The sequence below is a fragment of the Chenopodium quinoa genome, unplaced genomic scaffold, assembly GCF_001683475.1.
Source record: "Chenopodium quinoa cultivar QQ74 unplaced genomic scaffold, ASM168347v1, whole genome shotgun sequence".
Lineage (NCBI taxonomy): Eukaryota > Viridiplantae > Streptophyta > Magnoliopsida > Caryophyllales > Amaranthaceae > Chenopodium > Chenopodium quinoa.
In genome coordinates, this window is record NW_018743919.1 from 3827719 (window position 1) to 3846383 (window position 18665).

The 18665-nt window shown below is 36.3% G+C and overlaps 4 protein-coding genes across 5 annotated transcripts; 2 read left to right on the plus strand and 2 right to left on the minus strand.

The window, feature by feature from the left end:
• The first annotated feature begins 2010 nt into the window (after positions 1-2010).
• LOC110687446 (major latex allergen Hev b 5-like) lies at positions 2011-3962 on the plus strand. Its single transcript, XM_021864097.1, has 2 exons — positions 2011-2164; positions 3093-3962. The coding sequence occupies exons 1-2, from the start codon at positions 2153-2155 to the stop codon at positions 3582-3584; spliced, it is 504 nt and encodes a 167-aa protein (XP_021719789.1). The 5' UTR covers positions 2011-2152; the 3' UTR covers positions 3585-3962.
• A 675-nt stretch (positions 3963-4637) lies between these two features.
• LOC110687445 (E3 ubiquitin-protein ligase UPL5-like) lies at positions 4638-10428 on the minus strand. Its single transcript, XM_021864095.1, has 3 exons — positions 8261-10428; positions 5964-6553; positions 4638-5223 (listed from the first exon to the last, which is right to left on the minus strand). Exons 1-3 carry the CDS (start codon positions 10149-10151, stop codon positions 4960-4962), a joined length of 2745 nt encoding a protein of 914 aa, XP_021719787.1. The 5' UTR covers positions 10152-10428; the 3' UTR covers positions 4638-4959.
• Positions 10429-11053: 625 nt separating this feature from the next.
• Positions 11054-17704, plus strand: LOC110687447 (F-box protein CPR30-like). 2 transcript variants are annotated; one of them, XR_002504438.1, is made up of 5 exons: positions 11054-12446; positions 14022-14155; positions 15378-15697; positions 16130-16459; positions 16553-17704. XR_002504438.1 is itself a non-coding variant. In XM_021864098.1 (2 exons), the coding sequence occupies exons 1-2, from the start codon at positions 11153-11155 to the stop codon at positions 14039-14041; spliced, it is 1314 nt and encodes a 437-aa protein (XP_021719790.1). In that variant the 5' UTR covers positions 11054-11152; the 3' UTR covers positions 14042-14403. The 2 variants fall into 2 exon arrangements, 1 of the variants encoding a protein (XP_021719790.1); XM_021864098.1 differs by lacking the exons at positions 15378-15697; positions 16130-16459; positions 16553-17704 and having other exon boundaries at positions 14022-14403.
• LOC110687543 (F-box protein At4g22390-like) lies at positions 16797-18395 on the minus strand. Its single transcript, XM_021864201.1, has 3 exons — positions 18113-18395; positions 17838-18058; positions 16797-16910 (listed from the first exon to the last, which is right to left on the minus strand). Exons 1-3 carry the CDS (start codon positions 18393-18395, stop codon positions 16797-16799), a joined length of 618 nt encoding a protein of 205 aa, XP_021719893.1.
• Positions 18396-18665: the final 270 nt, after the last annotated feature.

The window sequence follows — 18665 nt, forward strand, 5'->3', positions numbered from 1 at the left end:
TTTCTTTTTCCAGTCTGTATTTTTTAGCAAAAATTCCCAAGCTTTATTGATCGAAGAATTAAGTGTAATTTTTTGGGGTCCGCCATCTTGATTATGTACCATTTGTTGATTCTCTTGGTCCCACCTTGAGCACCGGCCGACAGAGTTAAGCTGTTTAATTTGCTTCTTTCTCCATTGCAATTGGTCTTTTGGAAAGTGATCTTCAAGACAGCTTGTAAATGACTTGGATCTTTAATACTCTTGGTAAACAAAATTTTAGCCGTTAATGATGTTGATCAGTATTCTACTCAATTGGATAACAGTCATATACAAAAGTACGGTGTAATATTTTAAGATGTCTGAAATAGTTGTCACATTTTTAAGGTAATAGATAGCAAACTTTCAAGCTGGTAATTGTTTGTGATTGATATCACGGTTCCACCATTATACCCTTATCAAAATCTGAATATTGTGTTATGAAAACACTCCAACTATTGTATAGTTTCTAGGTTAATTGTATGGAGTATTATCCGCTTAATTAAATTGAATTGAATTGATCAATGTTTATGTAACTATTATTTTCTTGTCAAAAAAATAAATATTATTTTCACCTGAACAAAGAGAATGTCATATGTAAATGTGTAATGTCATATGAGGGCGTTAGTTTCATTTTTCTTAAACAATTTTCTTTACTTAAATCATTTCTTGATGAGAATTAATGAAGAATATTTGGTCACCTAATAATGTTAAGGATCTGTGATTTCGTACATGTACCAACATTGTTTGTTACCCCTAAAACATTGATTGTGTCATGCAAGTGTGAAAGATTCTGTCTAACATGTGCATGCAACAGGCACCCTTACAAGCAACTCTAGCTTTTCCAATATTTGTTGTAAATCGTACGTAATTAATTAAATTCTCCAATGAATACACTTGTATATAGTTTATAATAAAGAGAGCAATAAACAGTTCAAATAAAACATAGTATATTTTGCTTGATTATTCATAAAAAATGTTCATACAATTATACCACAAGCTAACAACGACCAAAATTCCCCTATATGTTCATACATAATTAATTAGACAAAAAATCTAATATTTTGAATATAATAATGCAAATAAAAAGACGAATTATTAAGCAATTTTCATCTTATGCTAATATATGACGCATGCGATGTCAAAGTATAATTAGTGCTAGAAAATAAATTTAATAACTGATTTGAAAGGACAAAAAATTCACTAATGCTTAGTAGTTGATTGTAACTCGTCTACATCACTACAGTTTGCGGCTTTCAATTATGTAACAAAATTAAAATGAGTAGAACATAGAGATATGTATTCTTTTTTTAGTGTTCCACCCGATTCACCTTTTGGGCCAATTCGGATTCAGGGATCAATTCTGAGTGATTAGGTTCCAGTCCCTCTCAGTTGTTGTTGCGGGGGATCGAACACGCAATCCTCCCTATCAAGTGCAGTCCCAATCACCACTGCACCAACAATCAATTGATACATACATAGAGATGTATGTCGATCATCATAACATTTGACCTTTATATCAAATCTTCTATTCTTTTTTTCCCATTGGGCAAAGGTAAAAAAAGGTTAAATAAAAACAAAGTAGAAAATCAAGGACATGAAAACCTAATTGCCTACCATTTATATACCTAATTGGTTACACTTAGGCCAAGCAACCCCACTCTTTAATGGAAAAGATGAATGAAAATGATCTGAGCTCCTCACTCCCACCTCCATGTAAAAAAAAAAAAAAAAAAAAACTATAATTTCAAAATTATTTAATTTCTTTTAGAGAAAAAAGAGAATAAAACCTTAATAGAGGGGAAAAAAAATTACAATTACAACTAGACAAGCTAAATGGCCAATTCAATTGCAATATCAGTGATTAGAGGTGTCAATTTGCTAAGAATCTTTTTTTTTTTTTTTTTTTTTTTTTTTTTTTTTTTTTTTCCGGCAGTGACCCCACATCTCTTAGCTCACCTCCCTCTAATTTTAATTAATCTATTCATTTACATGCTGTTAATACTCCTATATATATCCTCTCTTACATCTCATCATCTCATCAATTCATATTCATTTTCTTCTAAGCTTATTATTCTTTGCTCTCATTTTATTTCCCTATTTTTGTTCATTCCATATCCATTTTCATTTCCTACAAATGGCCACTGAGGTATATCTCCTACATCTTTTTTTTGAATCACGACTTTCAATTTGTACAAACATTGTTTTCGGGTGTTTTCGGACACTCTTGAACGTTATTAGAGTGTTAAATACTGGTTTTATAAATGTTAGGCGCTTATATTTGCTCGATTTCTTTATGCATGGTTTTTTTTTTAGCAATTCTGATATTGTTTGATCACTAGAAATTCATTAGTGCTACACAACTCTTATTTATTTATTTTAATGATTTTATCTAGGAAAAGTTCAAAGTTTTTCAATATTTTTCTTCTTCTTGTGTACTTGGTTTTTACATTACAAACTAACACGATATTATATGTTTCAATGATGATCAGTACAATATAAATCAGACAGATCTGATGTAAGGAATTTCATGATGATAGTCATCGTTCTGCTTGATCATTATATTGTTGGATCATCTCATTCAGATTGATAAGAATTCATCATATTAACTATGTTTGGTATAATCACCCTTCTTAAGCACATGTATACAAGTGCTAACAATATCATTAAGATAAACATAAAAAAGGTTATTATAAAAATGCTATGAAAAGAGTTATACACACAAGTTTTAAAGATCTGTTTTTGTGATTGATCATTGCTTTTATATCAACCCATATGCTTGATCATTCAATAAGATGAATTTTTGGTCAAAGGTTTTAAAAGTTCAATTTTTGAAAACTTTCAATAGTAAGTGCTAACCATTTCTATGATAAGCAATTAAATAAATACATGCACTATAAAAGAGAATTTTGTGTGTAAAGATTAATATATATATATATATGAATATTGAGATTTTTAAGATCAATCTAATTTCGGTATGCTTGGCCATTCTATAAGATGAATTATTGCTAGTTATGGCATGAGGACAATTTCCAGCTTAAAGATTGAATTTCAGTGATGTTTTCTCCTGCACGCAGGTTGCACAAAGCACTACATTGCCTGAGGTTCAGGCACCTGCACCAGTTGAGGTGATCAAGACTGAGGCACCAACCACAGAAACCGCAGAAGTTGTAGAAGCACCAGTAGCTGCAACTGAGGCTCCACCTTCTGAGGAAGCACCAGCAGAAGTTGCTGCTGAAACCGTTGAGGCAGCTGCTGAAGTCCCAGCAGAAACCGAAGCTCCAGCAGTAACAGCCGAGCCAGAAAAGGAAGCCGAGGCAGAGGTAAAGGCAGAGCCAGAGGCAGAGCCAGAAGTAGAGAAGAAGGAAGAAGAAGCTGCCCCACCAGCTGAAGAAGAGAAGGCTGCAGTTGAAGAGACCAGCGAAGTGACCCCCACCGAGGCCACTGAAGCACCAGCAGCTGAAGAAGCTAGTAATGTCGAGGAAGAGAAACCCGTCGAAGCACCAGCAGCAGCTGCAGCAGAGGAGACCACCAGCACTGAGGTTCCAGTTGAAAAGTCTGAAGAGTAAACTTGATTAAAAGGGTGTGAGATGGTCTCTTTTTCTCTAAATATTTCTTAGGGTTGCATTTGGGGTTGATCAGTTTTTTATTCTTACAAGAATTTTATTTACTTACTAGTATTACCATTGCTATTAATATTTATTATTTTAATTAATTTTGAGGCAAAAGCTTTGGTTGGGTTTTATTGAAGATCATTATATATATATATGTGTGTGTATATATATATATATACACACATCAAAGCTATTGGGTTATGATGTGCCCTTGCTTATGAATGCTGGGTACAAAGTTTACAACCCAAAGAGCAGGAATTTGAGAGTTTGATATTGTACTGGCTTTGGTAATGGAATAATAATGATATTATTATAATTATAATTTTGAGGTTATATGTGATATATTCTCATTCTTAAATTCATGTTATGTTTTTTGTTTATCACTGGGTAACTCTGTTACGAAGGTTTGATAAATTTATAGAAAAATTAAAGTCTCGAGCATATTTAATTTACGAATGTAATTTACAAATAAGACCTTCACCGAATACTGAAAATAAAGCTTCATGATGAAGAAGATGGGAATAGAGCCCAATGAAGGTTGAAAACCAAAATTTAAGGTTTCGTTGAAACTTCACCTGAGTCAGGCAGCCTGAGTCCTGAATTCTGCAACTATTCAGATTTTTTTTCAATGTTCTGATGATGAGTGAACCGAATGTCAAAACAAGGTTTCAATGGAAAAGAGACTATCGGAAAAGAAAGCTAGAAACCAGGGAAACAACAAATCGAGTGCCCCTGCACCATCATAAGTATGACGATGCAGGCAAGACAAACATAACAACCAACCTCCTATCTGCATCCCGCCACAAGCAGGATCAAGAAAGACCAAGTTTATACATGCCCTTGACCACGTAGTGGTATTTTAACAATACTTCTAAGTTTCAGTTGAGAACTTGAGATTGTCTCACAATACTTAATACTACAAGACAACCACCCAAAAAAAAAAAAAAAAAAAACAAAAAAAATCCTTTGAATTCTAACTCATACTAGACTAGCTAGGAAAATCCAACATTCAAAACTGTAATTTCAGGTTGAAAATTCCAACTTTTAATTCATTCATGAAAATGCTGTACACCAGGGCGTTACAATAAAGCAGCCAGAGAAGTTTCAGAGCGACAAATCTTCATCTGAGTGAACTTTTTACATAAATAGTTTGCAGGTAAGTGTTCATACTGAGTATTACGAAACTTTGTCAAAGCAAGAGCACCAATTCTGTGGCACAAGCTCGCACCCTAAACTTACTCTAAGAAATATGTACAAATTCTACGCCAAAGTCTTCATTTATGTGCAGATCCCACCCCCAAAATCTAGCTTATGTCATCAAAATCACCAGTCACCAAGTGCCAAAGCTGCAACCTATATGTTCTTGGGTGATCAAAAGGAGGCGTTGTCGCATGATAGTCTTTGTTGGATACGGTGGGATACAAATTCGAAAAAAGCATGTATGAGATGAGGGCAAACAATTTTGGGAATCCAAGGATTTGTAGATGCACAGTCGAGATGAAAGACCACGGAAACCCTCAATAGGAAGGTACTTAATTGATGTCCAGAAGAAGAGAAGAGTCTTTTTCTGCTCAGCGTTAAATTGTCCAACCACCTGACAAGATTTACAGAGTTCATAAGTACTTCAATAGACAGCATACAAATTGTGTAACTTGATCAAATTGCATCTAGAAAGGGTGAAGAAACTTCATAATACTTAAATGTTGGCAAATCAAGAAGCAAATAAAACACACACACACACACACACACACACATATATATAGACTAGAACTAGATATTTTTTTTTCAACCTTAATCTCCCGCGATTTATCCAAAATCTTTACCCTCAGAATATTCCATTTTCTTTATTTCATGATAACTTTATTTCCTCAAATGTACAGATTGCCAAAAGATTAAAAATGCTTAGAACCTTATTTCCTTACATCTGCAAATCGCCAAAAGATAATCAAAAACTCCAGACATGTCTTATCCATTTACCAGGGCATATGCCAGAAAACAAAGAATGAGGAGAGAAAAGGGGGTTTGCGATGGCTGAAAGCTACTCTGGTTCCCAAACTGTTCGGAGAAGATTTTCGCAGCATTATTAAAATAAAGTGCTTTAACTAGGAACTTGTCTAAGCCTATCATATTGAACACATGCATAATATAACCCCAATCAATCTCTCATTGACACCCTCCCGCCCTCCACCCCAAGAAGGATAGCAAGAGAGAGGGGGGGGGGGAGGGGGACAATGAGAAGTCTCACACGTACAATAACCAAATCATTTCTATATGAGAAGAAGAAAAATAACACAGTAAGCAGTAATAATAATCAGTATACGTTCTGCTACATACCTCCCAAAACCATTTTATCTGAGGATCAGATTTTTTATAGGCATAATAATCAGTATGTGACTTCCAATCTTCAACACATATCTCACTTTCACTTCCATGCAACATCCAATCAAGATCTTCCAGCTCCAAGCTTTTAAAAAAGGTTTCACGTAGATTTGCTTCAGAAAGAATGTCAGCAAAACCTTGAGCAAAATAAGATACTTGTTCAGAAATAGATGATACAAAGTGATGCTGAACAATAAGGTCAACATATTCCTTCCTGTTCTTGCTGTTCACAGAAATGTCTTTTCCTCCAGGACAGAGTTCTACAACATTCCTTTTCCCCAGCTCTTCAATATCAATACTAAATGTCAGCCCTAAACCATCAGAATCCACAAAATCAGCATCCATCTCCAATATTTGTTTGCAGCTACTATAGATGCAAGGATCTGCGGCCTGTATATCTTCGATGGAAACTTGTCTTCCTGCCAGTTGCAAGAAAAAGATACGATCCAGAACAACACCAACTTGAATTTTATGCTTCAGAGCCAAAGCAATTACCCTCCCTGAAAATAGGAAGTATCGAAGATGTAGAGGATGTACCTTCGATGCTGCACAATAGATAAAAAGAAATGTTAAGAGTAAATATCAGATTTATATTATGGCTTGCCCCAAAAAAGAGGTACTAGAAAAGATTTGAAAAACAGGGAAAACAATTTTTTCCCCACCTTAAGCAAGGAAAGTATAGTTTGCATAAACAGTAAGGAGTAAGACAATAAACAGGCTTAACACATCAAAGCAAAGAAACCAAGCTCAAAGCACTAATTTATCAAACATTGAGCACGCACTTTTTCTATATGTGCTGGAAAATGATACCTTTCAGTAGGGATACATAACAGAGTAGTACTGACTTAATATTTTGATATTAGGGATATGCATGCTATGATGAAAAACCTTTAAGTTTACATGTATTGTGTTAAGATTATCTCTAAGATACTAACAATGTGGAGGTGAGCTACTTGAGTAAAAAAAATGATTCACACTAATGACTCGTGCAAAAGGAAGTTCCCTTCCCCAGTCTCCTGCCTCATTATCTATATTGAGTACTTTCATTCCTCTAGTTTAGTCCTCAACACCCACCATTTTTTCAATGCTTTCCTCAATAGTTACTTTTGAGGAGGCTGCAAAGACCAACTCTGTTTTCCAGACAAAACTTCTACAATACTTTCCAGTATAATACCCAATTTTAGATAAGTTTTCCATTGTTTGGTTGCATGGAAAAATATATTGAAAAGGTTATTCTTTCATTGGAAAAAAATAAGAGAAAAAAAAAAAAAAAGAAAACTAAAACCAAAAGTCACCCCCCTCCATATGACATCAATGTCAACATCCAACTCCTTCACCCCATTAATTGATCAACATCAGAATTCTGCAAGAACCCACCATCTCCATCATATCCACCAACACATATGCTCTAAACTAAATCAAAAGAGTTGCACAAACAGCACAAATCGGATGTTGTTTTGCTAAAAAAATCCTCCGGAGGCAGCTGATGTAATCCTCAAATTTAACTCAGTTATTAGGAGAATATAAGAGAGGGTGAGCAAGCATTGGTCAAGGAATGAAATTTTGGATCTTCCAAAATAAGGGACAATGGTTTTAACAGGATGGAAATACTTTTAAATTCTAAATTTCCTATTTATGCAAACTATCCAGGGTAACATTTTATATCCAACAAAACAGAGCCTTACTTAGCTACCCAGCACACAAGGATACCTATTGATGAAAGGACATGGTGAAACAAAACTATGTCATTCGAACACGTATTTGAACCCCTATTACACCACATCTTCACAATTCAGACCAAATGAAAGAAATTTCAATGTGTCAAATAGTAGAAAATACATATAAAGTTGGGTGTTTTCAAGCATAGACAATCAATCATCTGTGAGCCGTATGAAAAAGGATATATTAACACAAGAAACAGGGACTCTCTCAGTCAGACTTCACTCAGACAGATGCAACACTCCACCACAAAGATATACAATGACCGACAACATTTATACATTGATGTAGCATGAACTTAGTGTGCAATCAATCAATGTGACATAAATTTGCTAGAGTTTTATGACAAGTTTCCTTGTGCTACTTAACTAATGAAATCACAGACAGTCTCTTTATGGAGACAATGTCAGGCACCAATGCTATCAAATTCAATTCATGGTGGTCATTGTTTACAAGTGAAAACGGGAGTGAAAGCATATGAGCTAAGCAGAATTTTTTTATTCCAAATTGCACAAGAGACTACAAACACTTGCCTTGACTAGGGAAGAACCTTCGACGGTCCAAAGGGCAAGATGCAAAAAGAGCTCTTTCTGGATCAAAAATTGCTTGGCATACTAAGCAAAACCACTCCCTTAAAACCCCAGGACCTGTAGCTTCTTCATTTTTGAATTCCATAAAGAGACCAGCCTGCAGTATAGACGGGATTGCAGTAGATATATACTCAAATGATTCAGCCAGCAAATTGGACCTGTCAATCAACATCTCGAGCAATTCATCATAATCTTCTCTCACCTCCGGGAACAGTAACGATACTAAATGCCTCCTTGATTGAAAATCTAGGTCATCTTTATGCTTAAGAAGCCAGCTATGGTCATCAACACGCCTGGCATACCTAACAATAAGGCCACACAGTGCTGTCTTACTTTGTCTCAGTGTGGTCCATAAATGGCCTTCTGATTCTGGGTTTAGTAGAGAAATACTATGCAATTCCTTTAAAATAGCAAGATACTGAGACCACCCGAGTAGATTAGCTTCCACAAACTTTTTTCCCTTCACACCTAAGCAAAGTTCCACTTTTTTAAGACATTTGTCAATCCAACCGTGTAGATCATTGTAAAGATTATTGAGAAGATCATCGAAAAGGTTGATTTCTCCCTTAGCCCGATATGCTTGTTCTCTTCCAATGAAAGTTAACACAGGTTGCAGAAAATTAGAGAAATCGAGCACATCTCGATGCAAAGGCCCAAGGCTGGAATCTGATACAACATTCAGCTTCAAGTCCTGCACCAACCTTTCCCCTACTTCCTTCAAGAGAGGAAACACAGCTCCAATAGGGATCCCATACAACTCTTCAGACCCATCATGACCATACACTTCCTTGAATACATTCGTCACTACAACGTTCACCAGCATTGACCCAAGAGTGCTCCTGCAATGTATATACAGTAAGTCATCTTCCGTCGCCAGCTTCCTAAGCAATTCACAGAACACCAACACCGTCTTAGCACAATAAGCTCTCTCACTCTCAGTCCCTTTCAAACTCTTCATGAAATTCACAAATGACCGAATACATTCCTCCGCACACTCCTGATTCGCCCTCTCATTCGACGCATAAAGCATCACTAAACTCTGAGGAGCACATGAAGTCAAGAAAATCTCACAATAATCACACTTATCAATGCTCCTATTATTATAATCATCGTCGTAATTCTCCTCCTCCTCCTCCTCATCATCATCACCATTATTTGTTCCTTTTATTTTACGAACATCTCTTTTCTTACCATTATTAGCAGGATGATATCTATTATCAAGTGAAAGTGTCATAAAACCCTTCATCTGACTCTTAATCTTATTAGTATAATAAGTAACATAATTCTTATTAATATTTCTACAACTACTACCAATGTCATGAATCATACCGCCAATTACCACCCAAGCTTGAGGATGCCTAGCGCTCCGCATTCTTCCCACCATTTGCAGCCCAGCATCGTTCTGAATGTTGCACTGTTTCAATGTCTGCTCCCGCTGCAACTGCTTACCTTGAAAAATCAATCTTTGCACCGAACTCGGTATCCCCGTAACATTCTGGATTTTCTCGTGCACCAATTCAACTGTATCATCCAAATTCGCGCGCAAAATAAGGGAATTTCCTCCAGAAATCAATTTCACAAAGAATTGTAGCTGATGTGACCCCATCAAATCGCAGTTAATTCCATTCGATTCGCCTCGGAAGAAAAAATTATTACCCTTGGGTAATCCATATTCAAGATGATCATCATGAGTTACGGCTTTTTCCTTGCAATTGGTATTCGAATTCTTGCAAAATTGAGAGACGGGAGAATCGTAATCTTCCAGTTTGCGCTTCAAAGGAGGACGATCAGATTGAAATGGTTGGTTTGTCGGAGTTGTACCGACGGATGACATTGAAATGCAGAATTCAGCAAATTGAATGAGGACGACGACGACGATGATTGATGATTATCATTCGAGAAATTGGGATTGAGAATCAAGAATGATGGGAAAAAAAAAAATCAAGATTACAAACCCTAGAATTGAGAATCGAGAAGAATATAAGTTAGGGTTTAAGAAAATTGGGAATTGGGAGTGATGGAAATGAGTAAAATTGGAAAGAGAGTAAAAATGATCAATTGTTTGGCTGCTGATGCGTCGAGCTTACATGGCAGAGACCAATTCACCAATGACTCAGCTCCCTGGTCACCCTCGTATTAATCCGTGTCATTACGTTACAAAATTTGAAGCCCGTGTCATTAAAAAAACATTTTATTCTATTACGGATATTTTAATTGCCTTGTGAACGTCTAAATGATACGGAGTGCTACTGCTCCCCTGCCCCGTCATAAAAAATGATCCATATAAACAATGATCTATATATTTGTTTATTTTTTTTACGAGAATTTTAATTTTAATTAATGATCCGTTATTATAAATTACATACTAATAGTTTATTTTTCTAAATTTACATCTCACAAATTTACACTCATTTAAAATGAGTTGTAAATCAGAGCTTTTCTCCCAATTCCTGCCTCCGGGAGATTATGTGATCGATTCTCACTCCCGCCCTTTTTTCTAAACGCTTGTTAACAAAGCGCGCGGAGAGGTGTCAAAATCACACCCGACCCGACCCGAAACCGAGCCAAAAAATATCCGATTCAGATTTGGACTCGCGTAGACATAATAATTTATCATGACTCAATTTTAAAAATTGATCCGATCCAATCCAACCTCGTCAGACCTTATCCGATCATCCAAATTGACACCTCTTCATTAAGGTCCATAATTCCGCAAAACATTATCAATCACATGGGAACACTTATCTTTCCCATACTCCAGTCACATCTCACCTTTCTTGTCCTAAAACCCTTAAACCCTAATCAAATCCCCAAAATTAACTCCCAATTTCAGCCATGGAAACACCAAATCAAGCTCATCTTGAAGAACAACAATCATCCTTACTTCCCATTGACATAATCACTCAAATTCTGCTGTATCTCCCTCCAAAACCTCTTGCTCGCTTCAAATCTGTCTCAAATTGCTTCCTTTCTTTAATCAACGATCCAAAATTCATCCTCAGTAACATCAACCTTTCTCTCTCCTCTTCCTCCAATCTCTCTCTTGCTTCTCTTTCTCAACCAAAACCCCATAAACATCTCCATATCCTACACCTTAATACACCAGATTCCTCCACCCCACCTTCCATTTCCAACCTTTCTCTTCCATTTCACCCTAAACACCATGATTCTGACCTTATTGGGTCCTGCAATGGCATTCTCTGCATTTCTAATTTCCCTGATTTCCTGGGTCTTTTCAATCCTACCACTAGAACTTTCCAGAAGATTCCACTGGGTTCTTTTGGGGTCCAAGAGTTCAGGGAGTCTCATTGGGTTGATTTTGGGTTCGGGTTCGATGAAATTGGCAATGATTACAAGATAGTAAGGGTGGATCAGTTGCATAGTGTCAAGCAAGATGAGGGTTTTGCTCCTAGGGAAGTTCAGGTTTATAGTTTGAAGGCAAAATTGTGGAAGAAAGTTGAGAACTTTCCTCATTTTCTCTCTCATCCTAAGTCCCATGGTAATTTCCTCTGTAATTCTTTGCATTGGATTGCTACTACTTCTGATCCTGTTGTGTTTGATTTAACTGGTGTGTTATGGCGTGGGCAATTGGATGATTTTGTTTATGATTATGTAATTGTTGCATTTGATCTTAATTTAGAGAATTTTAGGGTCTTACCTTTGCCTGATTATGAGGAAGGGAAGAAGTTGAAGGTCCCTCGTTTGTCTGCTGGGGTTTTAGGGGAATGTTTGTTTGTACAGGTTGAACATGGGGCCCGTTTTAAGCGTTGTGTTGATGTTTGGGTGCAGAAGGAATATGGGGTGAAAGATTCTTGGACTAAGCTGTTGAGTTTTCGACATGAGGAGATTCGGGGCGAGTTGTTGCCAGTTAAGACCTTGACGTTGTCGAAAGGGGGTGATGAAGTTTTGATGCAGCAAGGGAAGGATTGTTTTTGGATTGAATTGAAAACTGGGAAAACTAGGGATGTTCCAATGGATGGTGGTTTGCCTTTTAAGTTTGGGTTAGTTTGTGGGCATAAGTATACTTTTGGGGCAGTGACTTACGTGGAGAGCCTTGTCTGTCCTGGCTGCCGTGATGGATGCGTAGAGAGTGAGCAGGCTAGCAATGGTGGTAAGCAAGATGATGGAGGTAATAATCTAAGAGCTTTCTGATTTGACTGCTGTTAAAAAACTGCTGATTTTGTCAAAATATGTCCTGAATTGTTAATGCTACTCTTTGTTTTAGTTGCATATTTTCTAAGTGATTGTGAACTTGAGTTGTAAATTTGTGATTGGGTGTTGTATTCTTTATCAAGTACAAAAATAAAAAGATTGGACTTGCCACTTGTTTTAAGCTGGGGCTAAAGATGCTGGGAAGCTTTGAGCAATCTTGAGGGCCACTAGTTTGGTAGATCATGAAGCATAAGATGTGCAACAAATATATGTTACTTGTATTTCATTTTGATAATCATAGTTTTGGCTTCTTTGTTTGTTTTGCGGTTGGTGTTTGATGAGGAGTTTTGATATTGTCGTGGACTTTCCTTCTTGCTAATATAAGCTTGTTTATAAATATGGCTAGTTGACCACCCACTAGTAGCGAAAAAGAGACCTAGGAAACAGGACGATTTTTAGAGTTATATAGCCAACGCCCCGGGCCAATAATTATCTACTATGACCCTTACTATTATCACGTGATTACATGATGAGCACAAATCTGAAAATTTATATAGTAATATGTCATAGTAGCAGCCTATAAGTATTTTTTTTCCTGTGATTGCATCTTGGGGTAGCACATTGCTGTGAAGGACCTTCTTCAACAAAAGATTGAGGTCTTGGAGTGCCTTACAAGTTTCGTATAATGAACACATATTGTAATGGACCTGTATGCTTGTTTATTTAACTTTTGGTGTAGCTAGAATACCCTCTAGGTACCGATAGTATGCACAAGTTTATAAAAATAGAATCTAAATCTTCTATTCCACGTTTATATGTCCCACATTTGCACCAAATATCTTATAGGTTTGTATTGCTAAACATGCCCCATTACATGTTACGTAGTATATAGACTATATTACCAAATATCTTTTGGAGTATTTTTTAATATAATAATAAAATGTATAAAAATGAGTAAAACAATCAAAATGAATGGCATACAACTGATGCATAAAGAATGGGATAGAAGTTTTGTTTATGAAGCAACTCCTGTGATATTGTATACCTTAAGGTGTTCCTCAGTCATTGAGTGGAGTTTATTGTGTTTTTTATTTCTAAACCACTTCTTTTGTTGTTGTTGAAGATTGTTCTTCATAATTGGATTGGGGTAGGTCTTAAGAGTAACGAAAAATTGCACTAATTCAGTAACTATAAACTATTGAATGATGTTAATGCTCAACTTTTATGGGAATATGCTTCATTCTTGTAATCTTATTGCATTATTCATTCATAAAATTCACTTAAATCACCGAGACTACTCAATTCAAATACTCGAATTGCTTTTTGATGTTTATGTTTAAAGTTTTGGACTCTGGTTAATTTAGTAGTCAATACTCAGGTCGTTGGGGTGATTGCTGGGAATTGCTGCTGTGAGTTTTTGAAATTTAATAATGTTTGAGTCAAGTTGTATGATAATTGAGAAGTACTATTTTAACAGTATTAAAAATAAATCTATTGCATGGAGACTGTATAAATCATCTGTCTCATGTTTAATATCCTTTTGACATTTCAGGTGCTGAAGCCAAAAACTGAGGAGTGGATTGCAGCAGCCTTGAATTAGTCTATTCTAACCTTTGTGAAAGAAGCAACAGGCCAACAGCAACGAAAAGCCGGTGTGGTGTTCAACACGGTGCTGTTTGTTATGTTGTAAGCACTAATTCATATCAAACCTGCACTATAGCAATCTGTGACATATCTAGTGGAATATCAGACTTGCATTATGTTAAGCTATTAATATGCTGAGTTTATGTTTTGGACAGGGAGCATATAATGTTGATAGATTAGTTTCATGTTGTAGTCATGTAATGCGATCATATCTACCACTTATTAAGCTATTGAATCCTATTGAGGATTCAATTAGCTGCTAAATGAAAAGAAATTCTAATTGTTCTCAAGTGTTTTCTTGTTTTAAAACTTTACTCCTTTTCAGTCAAGAAAATCTCAATGTACTCATATACTATGCATCCTGTTATTATATATATTGTCCTTTGTTGGAATAAAAGCTCAATCCCTAGGAGTATTTAATCATTACTTTGTTGAAGGACCAAATGAACTCAACTTGGCTAGTCTTTTTTAGGGTTCAATGTCATGCCATAAAAATGCCTAGGATTGCATACATCTGCAAAACCAAAACAGTAACTTGTCTAATTTTACATACAAATATACTTTGATTTATTATCTGAGAGTGCTTATTCAAGGGTCTATCTAACATCTTTGCCTGAAGAACTCAGTTTTGGGTTACAACAGTAATCCATATGATGTATAACTAAAGAAGGAAAAGGTTAGGGTAGGAAGAATAACAAGAGCTTTTTCTTCGAATTTGTCAGGTGCTGAAGGTCTGAAACCAAGAGGTGATGAACAAAATACCAGTTCTATTATTTGTTAGTCGGTTAATTTGGTTCATATACCCAATATACTGGACTGCAACTTATTACATCGAACTGATAGTGTCAGACTTGCTCTATGTTTTTCTATTAGCATGTTGTAGCTAAATATGTTAAGTGAAACCTACATGACTATAAAGATTTGAGGAAATCATTCCTGCAAGTTGTAAAGTAATCGAGGATTTATTTTAATTGCCTATAGGTATTTGTTGACAGAGCCAATGAACTCAAGTTTGTTGATTCTTTTCAGGGTGAACTGCCTTAAAATTATGTTTGAAACAATTTAGTGCAATGATGTCTATATTAATTATTCACTGCTGTGGTTTGACATGTCAACCTTAGAATAATTTCATGCTCTCTTGATAGCAGAATAATCATCCAGGAAAAAAGTTGTATTTATATATCTGTAATGAGTGCTACTGAAGACCTCTGTTCTTAATAAACTTCTGACTATCGCATTCCACACACGTGCAATTTTGTTGAAGTTTGCTGTGCAATATAAGTTTGTTCCTCAATGGCAATTGGAGGTCCTTGCGGTGCTATCGATGGTTTGTCATTAGTTTGGACTTTGGATGATTATCAGTTTTTATGTATGTGCGTTTTTGTTGCTTGATATTGGCCAACGAGAATAGCACAGTTGAAAGACTGATAAATCAGAGGAAACTGATGAGCCTGAAAAAGTGATTGTAGAAGGTTAATAAATGTTTGAAGAAGTTTTGGTTGATAAAGATAACACGGAGAAACATCCAGAGAATACAAGGAAGATATGCAGGGTGCAAGCCCTCAGAAAGACTCATCCAAGGAGGTGAATATTTTTTTATACACCTATTTATAGGTTTTTATTTTTGAAATAGTTTCAATACTTATAGTTCCTGTATCTCTGTATGCATGCTTACTTTCTGCTATTCAGTCTTTTGAATTTTCTTTAGTTAAGAATCTGAATTGGCTTCTGTTGTCCAAAATTTGAGCTGTGTTGAACTCAGCACTCTGCAGAGCTTGTGTCACATACTAACGTTGTGACAATTTTCGTTCTTATCATGATTTGGAGGGATGGGTGATAGAATATAGAACAAAATTCCAGTCTTTTGTTAATTGATCTGGTGTTGCCTTCCCTAAAATATACGTAGTCATTGGTCCTAGGCTTTTTCCGGTGCATTATGCAAAAATCCTGCCTGTATTCTGCATTGCCTTATCACGTGCTATATTTGTTTCTAATCTAGGATATTGAACCATGCAGGAAAGATTGATGATACTGAACAGAATCAGAAACGGGGTGGTGAGCAAGGCACAGCCATGCACAGGAAATCAAACTGCAGAAGATAGCTCCAATTATGTTGAGAAGACTAGTGGTGAAGCAGAGGCAAGCAAACCAGAGAAAGTAAGAGTTAAAGGTCTGAGGAAAAAAAAACACTTCCGCCAAAAAAAGCAGCAGTGGGCCAAGAATCACTTTAGGTGCCGTACCGGAACTTTCCTATAGACGAGTCTCCTCGTATTAGTTCCTCATACAAAGTATCTTGTTTGCTGATGATTCTTGCTCTTCCATCAAAATCGAGTTGGCTACCTCAGGGTAAGCTTGTAATTTGCCTCAGTCTGACATGAGTTTTTCTGGTACTGTTGACTTATTGTTAATTTGTTATCGTGGAAATGTGTTCGTGTTCAGGAGTAAGGACTGAGATTTTCTTGTTCACTGCCTTGACTAATTTCTCCCCCACCGGAATTTCAAGGTTAGAAGATGCCTATGCTGGTGCATATAATTAAGGATCTTGTTGAGTTTATGATGAAATGGTAAAAGGAACTTGTGCTGGTTGCTCTATTGGAAAGCAATACAAGACGAGATGAATGCATATGGTATTAGAGAAGCTAGTGAGAATGTCTCCTTACATTCGTATGGAAACTGATCGCTGCTATGAAGTAGGCTTCTCTGCAGCTGTACGGATTATACCACCCCAGCATATGCATGTTCTTGCCCACATCTGATTGTAATCCGCATCAAGGCTTCGGAACACAAGTTTCCCTTGCTGCATGACTCCGTTTACGATTAAGGCACAATTTACATGATGGCCGCCGGTCCCTCAACTAGCACCTGAGACCCCATCAATGTCCACTCTTCCAATATTGACACAAAGGTGCCAAGAAAGAATGATGTTGGCTTCACAGGTTCGGAGTTGGGTCTGTTTCATCTCAAATCAGGTTTTCGTACCCGCCCTTAAAGCTATGAAGCCATTGTAATTTCCCTCAAGTAATTCCATATTATATTTGTGTGCTTTGTTTTGGATAGATTTGTATGCACGGGATGTGTTTGTTATATTTCTAAATTTTTATACATCAACCATTTTAATAGAGTACATAAAAATTAGCGGCATTTTAGGTAGATACCATAGTCTTACTTGGAGGGATGACAATTTTAATGTGGTGCTCTCTCTGTTAATAATTTTTTATGATTATGTGAATCATCATAGAAACTGGAAGTTGATTTTCTAAGGAAAATATTTAAGAAAAAACCAAGAAATTAAATGAGTAGCTGAAGACTTGAAGTTGAGTTACATGCAACTATAGGTAGTTTTTTTTGAGGGGGGTGGGGGACACTTGTTCCTCGTACTCCTCTGTCTTAAAATAATATAATACGGAGTACTTCTTATGTTTTCATTTCCACATCTCAATTAATTAACAAGATTTACATATACTTAGCTACTTACCACTATCAATAATCTCATAAAATTTCGCACTCAACAGAAATGAGAAGTTTATTTTGAGATGAAAGGAGTAATCTAGTTATTACAAGCTCGTTTTGCACCATGATTTACTTCCTCCACATCAGTACACTACAATATTTTCCTCACTTCGCTTAAGCAGCAATGCCTTCAATCAGTCTACTAGAGGCACAAGAGATTCCACCCATGACTCTGCATAAAATCCTAGGGGGACGGCAAACCCTCGAATTTAACCTCACGAATCGCTTGAGACTCTAGGTCATAGCAAATGATCTTATCTACTTCTTTCTTAGTACTAATAGCTTGGATTTCCTTCATCCCACATATAGGCATAGGGCAAAGCATGACATCAAAGGATGAGGGTGTATTCTCAGGGCATACGAGTGAGCAACGAAACAGCATAGACCAAGACTTCTCCATACCATCCTTGTTCAATGTCCATACATCCAAAGAATCTGTTACTACATGTAAATGTCCTCTAAAAACAGCCAACCTCGAGGCTTCTTAACCAATTTCTTCAGGAAGTTTCATCTCTTCATACTTTCGAGTATAAAGATCAAAACTCCCCATCATTTTTTCATCCGTCCAGTGCAAAGAGTTGTCCGCAATGACACCCTTTGAATAATGGAAATCGAATTCCCAAGGAGGTTTTTGAATGATCTCCCATGAATTCGCTTTCATGCTGTAAAGTTGAGTTCCCACTTTTCTCTTGTCAATGTTGTTCGGAGTATACTCATATTCGATAAAACTAATAACCTTATAATCATCACCAATGCAATCATACCCAAACATATTATGTCGTCGTACTTGTTGATAGCCACATAATTTGTATCTCTTCTTCTGTTTAGGTAATTGCTTAAAGGCTCGAGTTGCAGGATTATAAAGAACATAATAATACAAACCTTCAAAGCACACCAAGCCATTGCAGGAACCTACTAGATTATATCCATCCTCGAAATCACCCTCCTCTTTTATTAGTGTTCATTGGGAAACAAAGTTTAGTGGCAGGGCGTTCGGGATGATGGAAGTCGAAAGAATGTAGCCAACCATGACTTAAGAGAA